The 16,856-nt window shown below is 41.9% G+C and overlaps 1 protein-coding gene across 1 annotated transcript; it reads left to right on the forward strand.

Annotated features, from left to right (window-relative positions):
• Nucleotides 1–2,666: 2,666 nt before the first annotated feature.
• On the forward strand, nt 2,667–13,715 carry LOC309712158 (sepiapterin reductase-like). The gene is made up of 4 exons (XM_082542782.1): nt 2,667–3,092; nt 12,139–12,429; nt 12,909–13,119; nt 13,377–13,715. Exons 1-3 carry the CDS (start codon nt 2,771–2,773, stop codon nt 13,097–13,099), a joined length of 804 nt encoding a protein of 267 aa, XP_082398908.1. The 5' UTR covers nt 2,667–2,770; the 3' UTR covers nt 13,100–13,119; nt 13,377–13,715.
• Nucleotides 13,716–16,856: the final 3,141 nt, after the last annotated feature.

Here is a 16,856-nt window from a genome sequence, read left to right on the forward strand (position 1 = left end):
GGTCTCCACATGAAGTGATGGTGCTTTTTACTTTAGTGCGAACAACTCATATGAATTTCAAAGCTGTAATAATAATAAATCCAAACTAAGAGGGATGTTTCCCACTGGAGCTGCTGAGTGTGGGCCTAAAGCCTGTATACAGAAGATGAACTGACCTCCCCTGACCCACTCTCCCTAATGTCCAGCAGGAAGCAACTCCTCTGAAATTAATGAGGTAATGAGAGTCCTGCTCAGCTAACCTATGACCTCAGTAAGCTGTTTCTGGACTCAGTTGCTGATTAAAGCCTGAAAAAAACAGGAAGTTTCTTTTGAAAGCAGATCCCACCTGTGTCAGAGATGAACAGGAAGTGTGGGTAGGATTTGGGGTGGGGCAACCTGTGACTTACAGGTTTGGTCTGTAGCCATTCGTATACCTGTTTCCTGTGCTTCAACACACTGCAGCACGTCCATGCACAGAGCCCGGCCACTGCTCTGTCTCTGTTTTATTTACTCAGTCACAAATACAGACTAAAAGTTAGTTTTGCAGCTGTTTACATTCATCTTGGACTGCAACTAGCCACCATCATACTCTGAGTTTGACAGGGTGTTGCACTGTGAACTCCGGGTCCAAACTGGAACTGTGCAATAATAACAATCTTAATAATTGTGAAACTTTAAAGACGTGAGCTTGTGTTCAGCACTCCGTTCATATATGATCTCATGATGTTCAGCTTCGTCTTTCATAACTCTGACTCCGGGTCATCGTGTGTGTGTGTGTGTGTGTGGGGGGGGGGGGATCACGCGCCTCAGTGAATGAACTCTTTCAAGGTGCAGACAGATGAAGCCGAGAGGTGGCGCCAGAGTGCCGCCGGACTGAAGCCATATAAGCCCAGGAGAAGAAGAATCATCATCACTAGTGATGGCCAAATGAAGCTTTCCGAAGCACTGAAGCTTGTATTGAAAAACGGTTCATTACTCGAAGCTTTTCAACACAGTCCTCTCCGGTGACATCTGGTGGTGAAAATTTTGAAGAGCAGCTTGAATCTGCAAAATAAAACGGACTGCTCAATTATCACTGCTCACTCAAGAGTGGAGTTCTCTCTGATATTGGGCCACCGTTCCGTTGCTTTGAACATGTAATTGGTTTTGTTTTCTCGATTGGGGGCTGAAAAAAATGTAATGCGTATCTGCGTAATACATTTTGATCAATAAACTTTCCCTATTTAAACATGCACTATGGTGTGGCCTTTCTTTGCTCATAACTCCTTGATGTTGGTAAATACAATAAGTGAGCAATATATATAATATACATATGAGAATGTACAGCACATTATGGAGTATGCCCCTGCTGTGAAGTCCTGCCTCCATCTACTTGTCGTTTAATCACTGGACAGCTGGACAGGTTCATACAAAATATTAGATGAGGCCAATTGTCCTATACATATTTTTGACCTAGGGGTGGGATTGATTGTGAACTGGAAAGGGAAAATGCTTAGGGAGCTGAGTACGGCTGCATCGTCACTGATTTGTAGAATCATTTTTGATTCGATACAGGATCCGATTCAATTTGATTGGAATCTGGAAAGTTTTGCCTCAGTCAGAAATATTACAATTCTGATCATTTAACAGTATATATCCATAATTTCGTATCTATTAAAAGAAAGCTGACACATGTGAGACTTAATTAGAGATGTAAACAGAGAGTTATGAAACCTGCAGCTGCAGAAGCCAGCGGGAAAAAAGAGGCAAACACAGCGCGGACCCGACGACGCACCAAAATCTGACTCTGACGCGTCGGGTCCGCGCTCTGTGTTTACGTTTGTATGCAGAATCCGTAAACCTGCTCCCAGTTACTGTTTTAGCTGTATGGTGTTTGACGACATGTTGTGAGGTTTAACCTGAGATGCTGGCGTTTCAGGCATAATAACGTTAATTTACAAATCGACACGGGATTTTAATGAATCAATATCACTTTATTCAATTTAGCATGGATTGTAATCAGAAAAGCGATAATCAAAACCCACCCCTAATCAAGAACTTGCAAAGTAAAAACATGATCAATGTAAGGTAGCCCTTTTGTTATTTACATTTAAAAAGAGGATTAGTGTTACTGTGCGCTGGCTGAGTCTGTTTCTTTTCTTAGAAATAGTTTCTCCTGCCCTGGAGAAAATCCACTTGCATGGAACAGAAGAGGCTGTGGAGTGCAGGAACCACACTGCAAGCTGGTAGATATGCAGGTATTCCTGGGTCCTGCAGACTATCACCTAAAAACAATAAACAAAATGATTTTCTAAACTGTGTAGCAATGTAATGTACGTATAGTGTCAAATACATTTTTGTAGTCTTCATTAGCTTTAATTCACATGGAAGTGTTCCTAAAGTCATATGCTGTAATGATATTTACATTATGAAAACATGATTTTGGACATTTCAAGTTTTTCACTTCGGCAGATAAAATGAATTGAGCAAAATCAACTCAAAATATTCCCACACGCCAGAACGTCCTCTCTTCCTCGCTGGCTCCATATCTGTCAGTGGAATGATCACCTCTTCGCTCTCTGTCACCATCAACACACTCCACGAATCCCGTGGATGATTCACTTCCTTATATCCGTTTGAATCAGGTACCGAAGCAGTTACGTGCGTAATGAAGCTTCGGACGTCACTGGTCACGTGACTTTTGCCAAACGAAGCAAGCCTCGACACAGTGCTTCTGAACCAGTGTGTTGTTTTTTTCGACACACGCTCCGGAGCGTCAGCTTCAAGCGGGCCATCACTAATCATCACCACAATGTCTTCCGCGGAGTCTGCGAGTCTGGGCCGAGCGTTGTGCATCATCACCGGGGCCTCCAGGGGCTTCGGCCGGGCAGTGTCCCGGGAGCTGTCACGGCTGGTGACGCCGGGCTCCGGACTCGTGCTGGCGGCTCGCTCCGGTGAGGACCTCCATGATGTGCAGGCAGAGCTGGCCGCCTCAGAGGCGGGCCGAGCCGGGCTCAGGGTGGCGAGCGTAGTGGCTGACGTGGGTCGGACGGAGGGGCTAGAGGCAATTATCAGAGCCGCGAAAGACGCGCTTATCGAGCAGATGGATCACGTGATGCTGGTCAACAACGCAGGTGAGGACGGGCTGCGTGGAGTCACGTGTGTTTAGTGTGTGTTTGGCAGAAAGTCATCATCATTATTATTATTATTATTATTATTATTATTACACGGCTGTGCTGCTAAGTGATGTCTGAAGAGGAGGCACCTGTAACGCCCTCACTTCGTCCAATCAGATGCGCAGCCTGTCTCGCTGCCTGTGGTAAATTAGCTCAGTGACTTGGAAGAAAAACAAAATCAGTTTTGTAAATTAAATGTTTGTTTTTGGAAGTGAAGTTATGTGGTCTGCGGCAGGGCTGTGCAGAGAGGTTTAAAGGGGCACATTGAACCAGGCTGCATAACAACAACACACATTCATCAAGAATCTAATATGGGCAACAAGGCAAAGCAAACGTAGCCGATGCTTTACCTGATGGGTACAATGTTGCTGTTGAGAGGTTGCTGCTGATAGTGCTGGAGGGCAGGGCTGTGTTGATCTGAGACTGTAGACATTAAAAAGTCCATAGGAGAGATGGTAGCTGATTAAACAAGTGTCATGAGATAATAACAAAATGCAAAGATTGGTGACAGCGCTTGGAACCATAAGGCAACAAAAACTGTGAGAAATAATTTAGGCTCTGCCTGTGATTCACTCTTTGCTTCTCTTCTTCCTTCCATCCCATCATTTCATATATCACTCTCCACTTGCTATGTGAGAACAAGGCACAACTTGCTATTGCAATAAACTATAATCTAATTATCCACACCTAACAACTCTTACACTTAATCTATAATAAAATGATGACAGAAAAATGTTATAGCACTGCCTTTAGTAGCCTCACACAGCTCCTGCTGTTTCCTCCTCATGTCCTTACCAGGCATGTCTGGACAATGTTATATCATGAGTAATTTTTTTTTTTTAATCCATCTAAATAAAACACACACATGCACGCACACACAGGGACATTTTAGACCTTCTTCAGAATACTGTATATACTATGGGCATCATGGTGCTGATCCAGAATCTTTTTTTATTATTATTTATTACTAGAGCTACAATAATAAAGCAATGAGGAGGGGGAAGTAATAAATATGAAATAATGTATTGATGATGATTCCATTTGTTTCACTATCCACTCTGTGCAGGGGCAAAGCTTATTACATTTTTAAACTGTAGAGATACAATCATTTTACTGCTGTAAAATCCAAATTTTGTCTTATTTAAAATATAAATCTTATATAATCTGCTTCTTAATGTATGTTCTTTAAAATACAGCGTGTGTTTTTTAATATATTATAATTATAATAATTATTATGTGGACTAGGGCTGCCACGATTAGTCGACTAGTCACGATTATGTCTACTATCAAAATCGTCGACGACTGATTTAATAGTCGACGCGTCGTTTGAAGCTTTGTAAGATCACAAAAGACGCAGGAATATGTAGTAGGATTTAAGAGTGTAATAACGGATTGAAACAGAAGATGGCAGCACTGCATGTACAAGGATGCCAGCTGCCGTTAAACCCCGAAGAAGTAGCTCTGTCCCAGAATTCATAGCGCAGCCCAGCTCAGTTTCCAACAATGGCGGCAGCTAGTTAGTTTTAATATTACTCTTATTATTCTTTCTGGGTCACAAAATAAACGTTTAACATATTTTCAGGCGAGAATGTAGCTGTGTAAACCTCAAATATCTGCTCAGTTTATCAAGACACCGCATATTTTCAAAAGCGCTCCGACGTTTTCGGAGACGTCTGTTACCCACTAGCTCGATAGCTAGCCGGGGGCAAAGCTCACTAGAGCCATGAGAACACCGGACTCCCGGCAAATCGTTTTCAAACCCACCGCCGTCTTTCGCTACTCAGGTTAAACATATGAGTCACTTAGATAACTTAAAAATGTTATTGTTTGGCTTTTTTTTTTTCTTTTTTTTTAGTATTTTATTTGTTCCTGAGTAAATCTGTTTGGCTGAGATTAAAGTTATAGTTTTTACACAGCTGAATAAACGTCAAGCAGACAACTGATTATCAGAAGTGTGAGATGCTGGAGAATCTACTCCGGTGTCCTGTTATATTTTAGATAGCAAGGAGTTTATTAAACTTCACTGAAACAAACTATCATCTTGTCTTTATTTTTAGTTAGCACATACCTTAAACACTTAAAGCTGTAAGCTAATGATAGTTATATATGAGCAGATGCTGCTGGTGCAATAAGCTGTACGTTTTACGTCCAATGGATGATGATCTGATTAATCGACTAATCGCAAAAATAATCGGTGACTAGTCGACTATCAAAATAATCGTTTGTGGCAGCCCTAATGTGGACATGCATATTAGATCGTTTTTTAGTGAAATATAATCCCTCCAGAAAGGCAGGAAAAGCCCTGTAACTTACTTTAAAACTAAATATGTTTCTAAATACTTTAAAACTAAATATGTTCCCTAAAACGGTGACAGAGCTACAGACCCATGACAGCCTTACACAGGTAGCCAGCAGCTATGACCAGCACTACTTGTGCAGTTAATAAAAGGACAGGTAATGTTTGTCGCGCTGTTGCACAGCACGCTCGTTTGTTTCAGTTCGTCAGTTGCAACAAGACAGCTTACCAACGTGTACGTAATAAGCTGATACTCCTGTGTGCTATACACTACAGTGTGCGCTGTACACCTACTTACTGGTTTTGTCGCATCAGTCTGTGTCTCTGAGTTAACTTGTGTTTCTCCTACAGCTCCGGACCGGAAAAAATGCGCGTGCTCTTTGTGAGCTCGTTCCCGGCTCGTAACCAGCGCGTTCTGCCGTCAAGGGCGATCATTGGTTAAATGTGATCATGTGACTGATGCAAGCCAGATCCTTTTATTTAGCAAAACTGTGATTAATAGTTAAATATTATTGTTGAGGGGCACAGACAGGACTCCGCACGCACACACACATTAAAAAATAATAATAATTAATTTTTTTTTTTTTAAAAGTTGCCTCAACAAAAGGGCACCTTGGGCACCCATCAGGAAAGGGGCGGGTGCTCAAGCCCCTCTAGCCCCCCCCCTCTGCACGTGCCTGGTCTGCGGTTTAGATGACGTGACCGACACGTTTGTATCAGTTTGTAGTTAATATTTCATGAATGCCTTAAATGTGAGGGAATGGAATTCAAACCTCCAGTGAGGAGGCAAATTCAGGGAGGAGGACTGTAGCTGTGTCCCGAAACGTCGACTGCATCCTTCGGAGGACCCGGCCTTCGCGGTCTACGTGTGTGTGTGTGTGTGTGTGTGTGTGTGTGTGTGTGTGTGTGTGTGTGTGAATGCATACGTACACATTTATACACACATCTACATAATAATAATATAAAAAGATGAATAACCAATACAAAAATAAATAAATAACAATAAAAAAGAATGGAAAAACAAGGAACAGAAATAAAGGAGACAAGGGGGATCATAAAATCTCTAAAAGTGAGGTTCCATAAACAAGACGCATAACTTAAATAAGGGGCTAAGAAAAATCAAACTCTTCTAAAAATCTATGCAGTTTGATTGCTTGGGGCTTATTTATTAGCTTAAGAGATTTACGGAACAGGGAGAGTTCGTTTTTAAGAGCAGGCCATGAAGGGGGGGATTTAGCATATCGGCATTTATGAATGTAATACTTAGTTATAATAATGAGATTGTTAACTAAAAACTCACTATTTTTGTCCTTAAGGATTACTCCAATTTGAATATTTTGAAAAGACCAAAAATCAATATTTAGGACATGGAGAGATTTCCATAAATTCTGGATTGTCACCCATCCATAGAACATGTGCTCTGTTGTTTCCAAAGTTGTTTTACAAATATAACAGTTGTCTAACACAAATTTAAATCTGTCTCTCATAAATTCATTGGAGGGGTAAATATTTTTTGTAGTTCTAAAATGGACTTCTTTAAATTTGGGGGAATTGGAAATTTTAAATATTTGGTTCTGATCAACGAGATCTCAGATTTGTTATAATCTAAATTGATTATTGCATGTTTCATTAACCAAGTCAAGTCCATCTAGTTTAATTTTATGTAAATTTGGAGTCTGTATAGGGCTTTGGAGCGTGATGTCACGGGGGTGGGCGTGGAAAGGATTTTAGCCCGATTCACCATTTTGGGGGTCTAAGCTAGAAGCGATAGCATAGCCATGGTTCGTACTTGCTGTGTGCTCGGCTGCAATGTTCGATCTTACGACCGGCACGGGAATAAGGTTGGATTGTCTTTTTATGCTTTCCCAACCTGGAAGCAACATGAAGGAGCTCATGTATCGGATGTTACCAAACGAAGGCGTCTAGCCTGGATAGCAGCCATGAGACGAGTTGATATCAAGTTCTGTTACGTCTCCAGATATCAGCTGGTGTGCTCACGACATTTTCATTCCGGTAAGTTCTAAATATGTTCTTATCACACTTCAAAGCTGAATAATATTACCGTTGGTGGTCTCGGAAGTTATAGAAATTGCGATCAAACATCGAATGGAGTGACTTTGCAGACATATGTGCTATGTAACGATTCGCTAATTGTTTCGCACAACTGTAGGGAAGCCTGCCTATGAAATGGATCAAACAAATCCAGACTGGGTACCAACGCTACACATGGGGCACTCCGAAACCCGAACATCACATTCAGACCGTCACAGGAGGCGAACACAACGTCAACAAAATAAAGTACTATTTGGAGGTAAACGACAACCGCACGCCCAGCCACAGTCTCTTATTTTAAAAGTTGATCTTAGTCAATTAACACAAACATTTTTGAGTATTCATACGGCCTTAATGTATAAACCATTTAAAACTTCCCTTGTGTATTTGCACTCTTTTTATTGGACAGGCTTTGACAATGGAGCAGCAGAGTGTGAAGGTGAAGCCTCAGCAGAAGTTACCACAGAAGAGCAGCCAGAGATGGACACCACAGAAGAGCAACACCATAACAACCTTGTTATTTTGGCTGAGGGCCAAATTTGTGCTGGACAAGTAGAAGCAGAGGTAACGGGTGCAGATGCAGAAAACATTGATATCAGAGAGAAACAGACAGAAGATCAACAACTGACAAATGATTGTGTGCGCTGTGTACAGAGCAGAGCAGAAATAAACCGGCTGCTGGAGGAGAACAGAAAGCTTAAATCAAAGTTGGACAAGACAGAGCTGAATGAAAACTTTTTAAAGGGTGACACGGAAAAAGTGAAATATTACACCGGTTTTACTTGTTTTGCTATTTTTATGTCCGTGCTCGAGAATGTAAAAGTTTTCCTACCAGCATCAAAGAAACTGTCACATTTCCAAATGCTTTTACTCACACTTATGCGACTTAGACTTGATCTTCCTGTCCAGCATCTTAGTTATCTATTCAATGTCTCCCACAAAACTCTTTCTTCTGTCTTTTCTGATACAATTGACGTGTTGTATGCCCGCTTTGGAATACTTGTACACTGGCCAGAGAGGCACTGTTTGCAAGCAACAATGCCACCACAATTTACGGACACTTTTGGAAATCGTGTAGCCATCATTGTAGACTGTTTTGAAATTCGTACAGAACGACCATCTAATTTAAAGGCTCGTGCTCAAACGTACTCACACTACAAGGGTACACACACCATGAAATATCTGATCGGGATTACTCCACAAGGTGCAATTTCATTCATTTCTAAGGGGTGGGGGGGCCGTGCATCAGATAAACACATCACAAAGCAATGTGGCATACTTAACAAGCTGTTACCAGGGGATGTAGTTTTGGCTGACAGAGGCTTTGACATCAGAGATGCGGTGGGAATGATGTGTGCGGAGGTAAAGATCCCAGCATTTACAAGGGGCTTCTGTCAACTAGATGCCAAGGACATAGAAAATACACGAGCCATTGCACACCTAAGAATCCATGTTGAACGAGTAATTGGCAGTTTGCGCAACAAATTCAAAATGCTACATACTACCATGCCCATCCGTTCTCTTCTTCCATGTGAGGGTGAAGACGTTACATTCCTTGATAAAATTGTGAGGGTGTGTTGTGTTTTGGTTAACATGTGCCCCAGTGTGGTAGTGAAACCAGGCACAATTGAGACTTGTACTTGTTAATTAATAATTGTTTAAAAAAGGAAAACCTTTTTAGTTTTTTGTATGTGTGACTGTATGAACACATTGACATTGCGTTATGTAACCATTTCTGTACCTGTATACTATAAGCGAAAGTTTATCATCACTTTGAACTCTTTGTTTCACTAAAATTACGTTATAATAAAAGCAAGATAACAAATAACTGCTTTGCACTCTTTATTTCACACTTTGACAATTGGTACATGGTAAGTGCTGCACGTTTGAAATCAAGTTATACATATTTCAATGCACTTCTGACAAAAAACTAGACACCAGAAGAAAAAACGTTGTGACCACTCGGGGCTGCATTTCGCTTAGAGAAATGTTTTCCTACAAGTTCAGGAAGGCACACCTTCTGAAAGAACTCCTGAGCTTTCTTTAAATGTGATTCCCAGAAGTGCACATCTGGGAAGATGCGTAAAATTGCCATGTCTTTTTGTGTCCATACCACGAGGTCACAGTGCTTTGCGTTGGCCACAAAGACCTGTGTTTGCACTTGTGAGTAGAAGCGATGTGTCTTCTTCAAGTTAAGTCCTTTTGCTGTCAACTCGAGGCAGAAGTCTTTGTCATGTGCATTCAACGCTTGCTGAATGCTGTCACATCGATATTTAAATGGACATTTAATTTCTAGGCACCCCTTCCCACAGCATTCACACGTGGTTAGTCCATCAGGAGATGCTCCTACTTCAGGAAAAGCCATGTTAACAAGAAAACCACACATACGGACCTGTAGGTTTTTGTGACATGCTGACATTGTCTGGGTGTAGGCATGTCGAGCATCCTGTTCATGCTCCAGTCCCCAAGTTGTTTGCACATTACAGACAGAGTTAACAGGGTAGCAAACACGATTAATCACAGTAATGGCGGGTTTTTCTACAGTGGTGGCAAACACAGCGTGCATCATTGAAGCTGTGATCCTCCCAGCACGCCAAGCATACCATTCTGGGCTCTTGTGTTGCAGTCTTGTGCGTACCTCAATAGCTTCTGCCTGTTCTTCAGTAACTTTTGCTGTGTTTATGTACTTTACGCAGTGCAGTTGTAGCTCGGTAAGGCCAAGGGACTGTGCACCTGTGCTGTGCAAACACGCCAGAGACAGTGGTAATGTGGATGACTGTACAGTGTGTGATGTGTAGTATTTCTCCAATCCAGACAAACACACTGCTTTATTGTGTTTTTGAAGTGTGTCTAACACTGGTGACAACTCCTCAAACGTAGCAGAGGGAATCTTTCTTTTTGAACGACGGCTTCTTCTGCCTTTCACCACAGACGGTCCGTTTATATTTTCATCAAGAGTCTTTTTTTGTGCTGCTGAAGATGTAAAGTCAATGTTATGGCCAACCTCTGGCTGTATCTTGGTTGTGTTCCCCGGCAAAACCCAGTAAGCTGGTTCATCTGTGACTGTCTTTGTGCCACGTATCCTCACTGTTGCCTCCACTTTAAACAGAAGTGCAGCGACATGGGTGCAGGTCTCAGCAACTCCGGCCATACAGGTGCAGTGTGCAGTTTCGACCTTCCCTGTGGTGCTTACAATTACCCATGGTCGTAATGCAGGTTCATTCAATCTTTGGGAGTGCAGTACCTGTAACATGCAAGGACAAGGTTGATGTAAAGACAATAAATGAAATGAGACAGGGAGGACACTGATTGGCGTTAATAATTTGCCCGATTATCAATGTGTTAATTTGCATCTACTTTACAATTATGGGCACATAATATGATAACGATATTTTAGCAGTTCAATGATAGAGGTATAACATTAATTATGGTGGGGGGTGGAAAATGGCTATGTCACTCGATGCACTCCAGCTGACTTACCTTGGTATGAATGACGACGTACTCAGATTTTGGCGGCTTGAAAATAGCCAAATCTTGCACCCAGCCATTTGTAAATTGGATATGCGCCTCCAGTGACTTGTAATTACGAAACTGGTTCGCAGTGTAAGCACTTACTCCACAAACAAGATAGGTGAAGATATCGGGGTAGGACAGTGGCGGTAAGTCGTCTGGGTCTTTACTCCACTGCCGTATGTCGTATGGGTCCAGATTTGCGATGCACTCTATTTTTTTCAAATACCGCTGCTTCGCCTCTGGACGCAATCGATCTCTATACCATCCGTTTTCTTTCGAGCTGCTTTTAAGCATGTTTCTTGTCGTAGTCGCCGTTCCAATACAGTGTGTTTGTTTGGATCGTAGACCCCCAAAATGGAGCTGCGCTCCCACAATGCATTGCGGCGTGACATCAACTCCAAAGCCCTATATTTGAAAAATTGTTCTTTATCGTATTTACAAGGACTATTGGGATATTCTGTGAAACCTTTTTATAGAACTCGAACGAGCAACTCATGTCATATTTCTCATTAAGCCTGTTTAATTCAAGTATATGTCCATTTCCATCCATTATGTGTCACAGACCAAATTTATTTTGTCATCCATTCTTCCACAAACATAGATTTCCCCCGATTCAATATCACCCTATTATTCCACAATGTAACGTTGTGGGGACTAAAGTTATTTTTAAACATTAATTTCCAATTTAACAAAACTTGTTGATGAAATTTGGAAAGTTTTATGGGTAGTTTAGAAATTTCAAAATCACATACTAAAAGGAATTGGATCCCCCCAACTTTGTTGAAAATAAGAGATGGTATCAAGAACCAGATCTCATTATTATTTTTTAAGAAAGATCGGAGCCAATTAATCTTTAAAATGCCATTCATTATTTCAAAATTGATTGCTTTTAAACCCCCTCTTAGTCTTTTATCAAGTCCCTGTTATGATTACTGGATGCTAAAGGGTGGAATGTTGGGGGGATTCTGTAAGTTTTTGCTTCTTCCTAATCACTTTTTTTTGAACATGTTGTTATTGATTTTGTTAAATAATCCAAATGAATTTTAATGTTTCTGCTTCCTGATGTTTTAATGCATGAACTCTTTAAACCTCTGTGATTCATGCTGGTTTCACCTCTGACCTTCATTACCTCACCTCCTCCAGCCTCTCTGGGTGACGTGTCACGCTTCGCTGTGAGTTTCAGCGACCTCGCCGAGGTGGACTCGTACCTGTCGCTGAACGTGAGCTCCGCCTGGTGCCTCACCGCCCGGGTGCTGCAGGCATTCCCGCAGCGCCCAGGTCTGAGGCGCACCGTGGTGAACATCAGCTCACTCTGCGCCATCAAGCCTTTCCCATCCTGGGCACTCTACTGCACTGGGAAGGCTGCCCGGGACATGATGTTCCAGGTGCTGGCACTGGAGGAGCCGGACGTCCGGGTGCTCAGCTATTCACCAGGTGAGGCAGGGGGCGTGGCCTGCTGAGCTGGTTCGGTTTTCCATGAAAAGACAAGAAGCTCACTGAAGGCAAAATACTTCAGATGTGAGTATGGAGGGCTGAAAGGGTCAAAATTCAAATCAAACTGAAGGATGTGAGGACACAGATTACGAATGTGGGTTTAATAAAATACTTCCATGGCTTTTAGCTGAATAGTAAAAAAAAATTTTAAAAAAATAAAATTCAGACTGTAAACAAAATAAAATGAATTCATTGTGAAAAAGGACAAAATTAAAATTTTAAAATAAGTTTTAAATGTTTTTAAATGTGTTTTTTTTTTGGGGGGGGGGGGGGTTTGAAAGCGGTTTAGTTTTGACCTCTCTGGCCTGCCATACCAGACCGAGCTGAAGAAATCTGTCATAATGATTCATTAGCCATGCTGAGCAGTAGCAGGCTTCATGCTGTCCATGTCATCACTTCTTGTTTTGTGACCACTCCAGGACCGCTGGATACGGCCATGCAGGTGGAGGCTCGCTCCAGGTCAGCTGACCCCAGCATCAGGAAGTTCTTTAGTGACCAGTTCGCCGAAGGCAAGCTGCTGAGCTGTGAGGCGTCCTGCGCCAAGCTGATGAAGCTGCTTCTGGAGGACAGCTACACCTCCGGTGCTCACGTCGATGTCTACGACCTGTAGACTCGGAGCAGGTAGCACAGGTGCGTCCCGCTGTTCTGGTTCACTATAACCTGAGGTCAGAAAGAGCTTCAGTAAAACAGTGAAAAGTTCAGGGAAGAAAATAAACAGGAAGAAGATAAAGCTTCTACAAAATTAAAATGTTGGGCTGAATAAACACTGTCACGTTGCCCACGTGCTGGCTGCGTGTGTGGTTTCTGAGCAAAATGTTCATGTTTTTTTAGTTGTTGTTGTTGTTGTTGGGTTTTTTTTCCTTGATTTTTTTTTCTTTTTCTTTTAGCCCACAGTTTCCTGATGACATCGGCGCAGACCCTAACGTAAGCTCGGGTCGACCCATACACATTCCACAGACTGTATAAAAAGATGGCAACAGCATGACCTCAGCAGAGGGCGCTGATATCTCATGCTGGTTCCCTGTGATGATCTCATCACATCTTGATTCCCGTGCTGTGTTGAAGCCGTTTTCAGGTGCCTTACTTGTTAAAGAGCTTTAAGTGGATCCGTTTGGTGTTCGTGCTGCTTGGTGCATCTGACATGTAACTTCTTTTGTGATGAGTTCACTTTTGTAAACTTGATATTGGTCAAGTTAGAAATAAATCTGAGAGTAGCTGTGTGGTCAGTTTGTGTGTTGTTGTTTTTTTGTTTGTTTGTTTGTTTGTTTGTTTTCTTCCATAAATTACAAACTCTTTATTCAGACAGCATCACACAAACAGGAAGTGATCAAATCCTGAGGTTAACAGCAGAGATGCAGCCCTTGACCCCACTCACCTTCACGCTCAACTACAGCAGGTGAGTGCAGGTACTTTTAACACGACCGAGAACAGGAATGGCTGCAGCTCAGGTGTTCTCCACCTCCTCGTTGTCATTACAGGACGAAAAAGATGATGAATGAGTCGTCTTGATATGGTAGCAAAGCTGGGCTTAAGTCTGACTAGGGTTTTTAGCTAGGAGCACTTCCTGTCACCTGTTCACAGCTGTGACTACTTTGTCTTCCCAGCAGAGTTATTCCACTTTGATCACTATATTCTCTGCTCCAAACTAACCTTTGACCTCAGTGTGACTGCAAAGCATGACTGTCAGCTGACTGATGTCCTGTGTGCGACCCACACACAGTGTGTGCGTTGGTCGGGTCACACAGGACTCTCCATAAAGAAACTAATAATGGAAAATTTCATTTTAAAATAAAAATACAAAATAACAATAAATAATTTAAAAATAATGAGCCATGTGTAAGCCTGAAACGATTTATCGAGTAATACAGTTTTACCCAGAAACACTGAGAACACCACAGCGGCAGTGGTGAGGACTCTGGCACAGTTTAATGTGGAGGCAAAGTCTGTTTACACACCAAAGAGCAAAGAGGCGGAGCTCAGGCGAAGTGAAAGATAACAGCAGCTGTTCCTGTGACCACCATTAAACCCTTTAGTGAGAGACCGCTGCAGGAGCGCCCGACCAATAAACTTTGACACAGTTTGTTTCACACAAAGACAAATCTGCTCCAGAAGTTTTATTGAAATCTGGAGATGAGCTGTGAACTTAGCCTGATGCATGTTTAAATCATAGAGCCATCATATTTTAAATGGAAGCGAACAAGGGTGAGTCTAAAGGAGGGTGTGGGGTGTACTAGACCAGATTAATTTGAAGGCTTTGTAACATTTTTCAGATTAAAAGTGGAAAAATATATAATATTGTATTGTTTTGAAAAACCTAAAAAATAAAAGCTTTTTTCACAAGACAATAAAAATTAATGTGAGCTAGTAAAACTGTGAGCTACTGACCGGAAGGATTTTAGGTTAAACACTGAATTATTCATGTCTACACCATCACAACAGAAACTTGCCTCCTATTAACATAAGAAAGCCTTCCAAGAAGAGAAAAGGTACATTTTAATGGCCTAGTTAAGGTTGTGTATATATCTTATATATTTTGCATTTAAGTCGATGTTTAATTAAATTAAATTGTAATCTGAAACAGATTAAAATTAAAACAATTTTTCATAGATATTGTTTACAGTTAAACTTTAAAACATTGCCGTTTTTAAAATAGAAAAGAGCAGTTCATTCTGTTTTTTTTCTCTTAATGTTTATTATTCCTCATTAAGAAGACAAAAGTGTTCCTTGTCCAATTACTTCATTACCAAAATAATCGATAGCTGCAGATCTCCAACATCACAAAGTCTCTCTGATGCCTTCTCCGAGGGCAAACCGCTGACCAGGCTGCTCCTGAACATCTGCCCAGGTGAACATCTGGATCTCACTGACTCAGTGTGGGTTCTTCCACATGTTCACCTTCAAACCTACAAACAGACGCAGCATAAAAACCTGATTAAACGTACTCAGCTAATGACAGCTGCTCACTGGCTTCCCCTGCTGTTCTGAGTTAGACTGTAATTCTTCTCAACACGTTTACCCCGAGCAGCAACTTTAACTTTACACGCGCGCACACATACACAGATGCGTTTGTCACGTCATGGTGGGGCTTGGGGGTTTACTGATTATTGATTATTATCTGCAGCAGCAGGACACCTCAATCATCATCAACCAGGCATGACAGTTTCTCCACTGATGGCGCCGATCACCGTCTGCAGGAATCGCCAGACGACCCTCAAACAACATTTCCTCCAATGGCGGAGGAAACGTTGTTTGTCATCGGGACAGAAAACGGCTGACTATCCACCTAGCCGCAGAAACCTGAAAGTAGACGTGACATTAGGGCTGCACGATTTTGCATAAAATGAGAATCACGATTTTTTGGCTTAGAATTGAGATCACGATTCTCTCACGATTTTCTTTTCCAGTATAAATATTTATTGTATACAGTATAAATTCCAGTATAATAATTCCAGTATACAGTATAAATTCCAGTATAAATATTTCCAGTATAAATATTTATTGCACTTATTAACTGCACATCAACTTCGTAACAGTTGAGACTGAACATAAAAACAATAAATAAACATAAAAACAACAAATGTCTCACGCTTTGTTGTTGCCGCAAAATGTTGTACTGCTTGAAATTCCGTCTCCGTTGCTGGACGCTGCGTGTATAGAGCAGGTAGTGCAACAATAGAAAAATAGTTGCGGGACGGCACTGTGTAGCGTTTGTCTAGGGTGTTGATCATTTTCCTAAATCCCTCGTTTTGCACAGTGTTGATGGGAGCCATATCTTTGGTCAGGTGATAAGTGATAGCCTCCGTAATTTCTTTGTGCCTGCGGGAGTTCGACGTGTATAGGGAAGCGCTGTATAAGGTTCCCGTTATTGATGTTTGGGTGGTTGACCGGGACAGATTTTCTCCTGTCACTTTCTCGTCATCCCTGACGTGCTCTCCGTTGTTTTTTCCCTGCTAATTTTTGCATCACACGGCACAGCTTCTGTATCACGTGGTATAAGGCTCCGCCCTTGTCATTTGTTGAGCAGGAAGAGTGAGCCTTGTTTTCATGCAGATTACGTCCCGAATCAAAATGCGGTACAATCGTCGTTGTCGTCTTTTTTTTTCTTTTTTTTTTAAAATCGTTGTCATTTGGAAATGAGATCGCACATAAGTATGAATCGACATCGCGATTTTCTAACGATTAATCGTGCAGCCCTACGTGACATCATCCCACCTTCCACCCACAGAGTGACCTACAGGGATTAAAGGGTTGGGTACCCTGTGTGGACGTGAACTTCCAGAATACATGTGATGCAGACCAGGGGCGGAGCGTGGGGGTGGCTTACTGGGCTTAAGCCTGGGTTGTTTTGTCAGAAGCCCGGGGTCTTT

Source organism: Aulonocara stuartgranti (genome assembly GCF_965226115.1).
Source record: "Aulonocara stuartgranti genome assembly, chromosome: 7".
Lineage (NCBI taxonomy): Eukaryota > Metazoa > Chordata > Actinopteri > Cichliformes > Cichlidae > Aulonocara > Aulonocara stuartgranti.

Bases quoted from the DNA above. Each gene is read 5' to 3' on its own strand.
- LOC309712158 (XM_082542782.1), top strand. From the start codon at position 2,771: ATGTCTTCCGCGGAGTCTGCGAGTCTGGGCCGAGCGTTGTGCATCATC. The intron at 3,093-12,138 runs GTGAGGACGGGC...CACCTCCTCCAG, and splicing joins GATGCTGGTCAACAACGCAG to CCTCTCTGGGTGACGTGTCA. The intron at 12,430-12,908 runs GTGAGGCAGGGG...TGACCACTCCAG, and splicing joins GGTGCTCAGCTATTCACCAG to GACCGCTGGATACGGCCATG.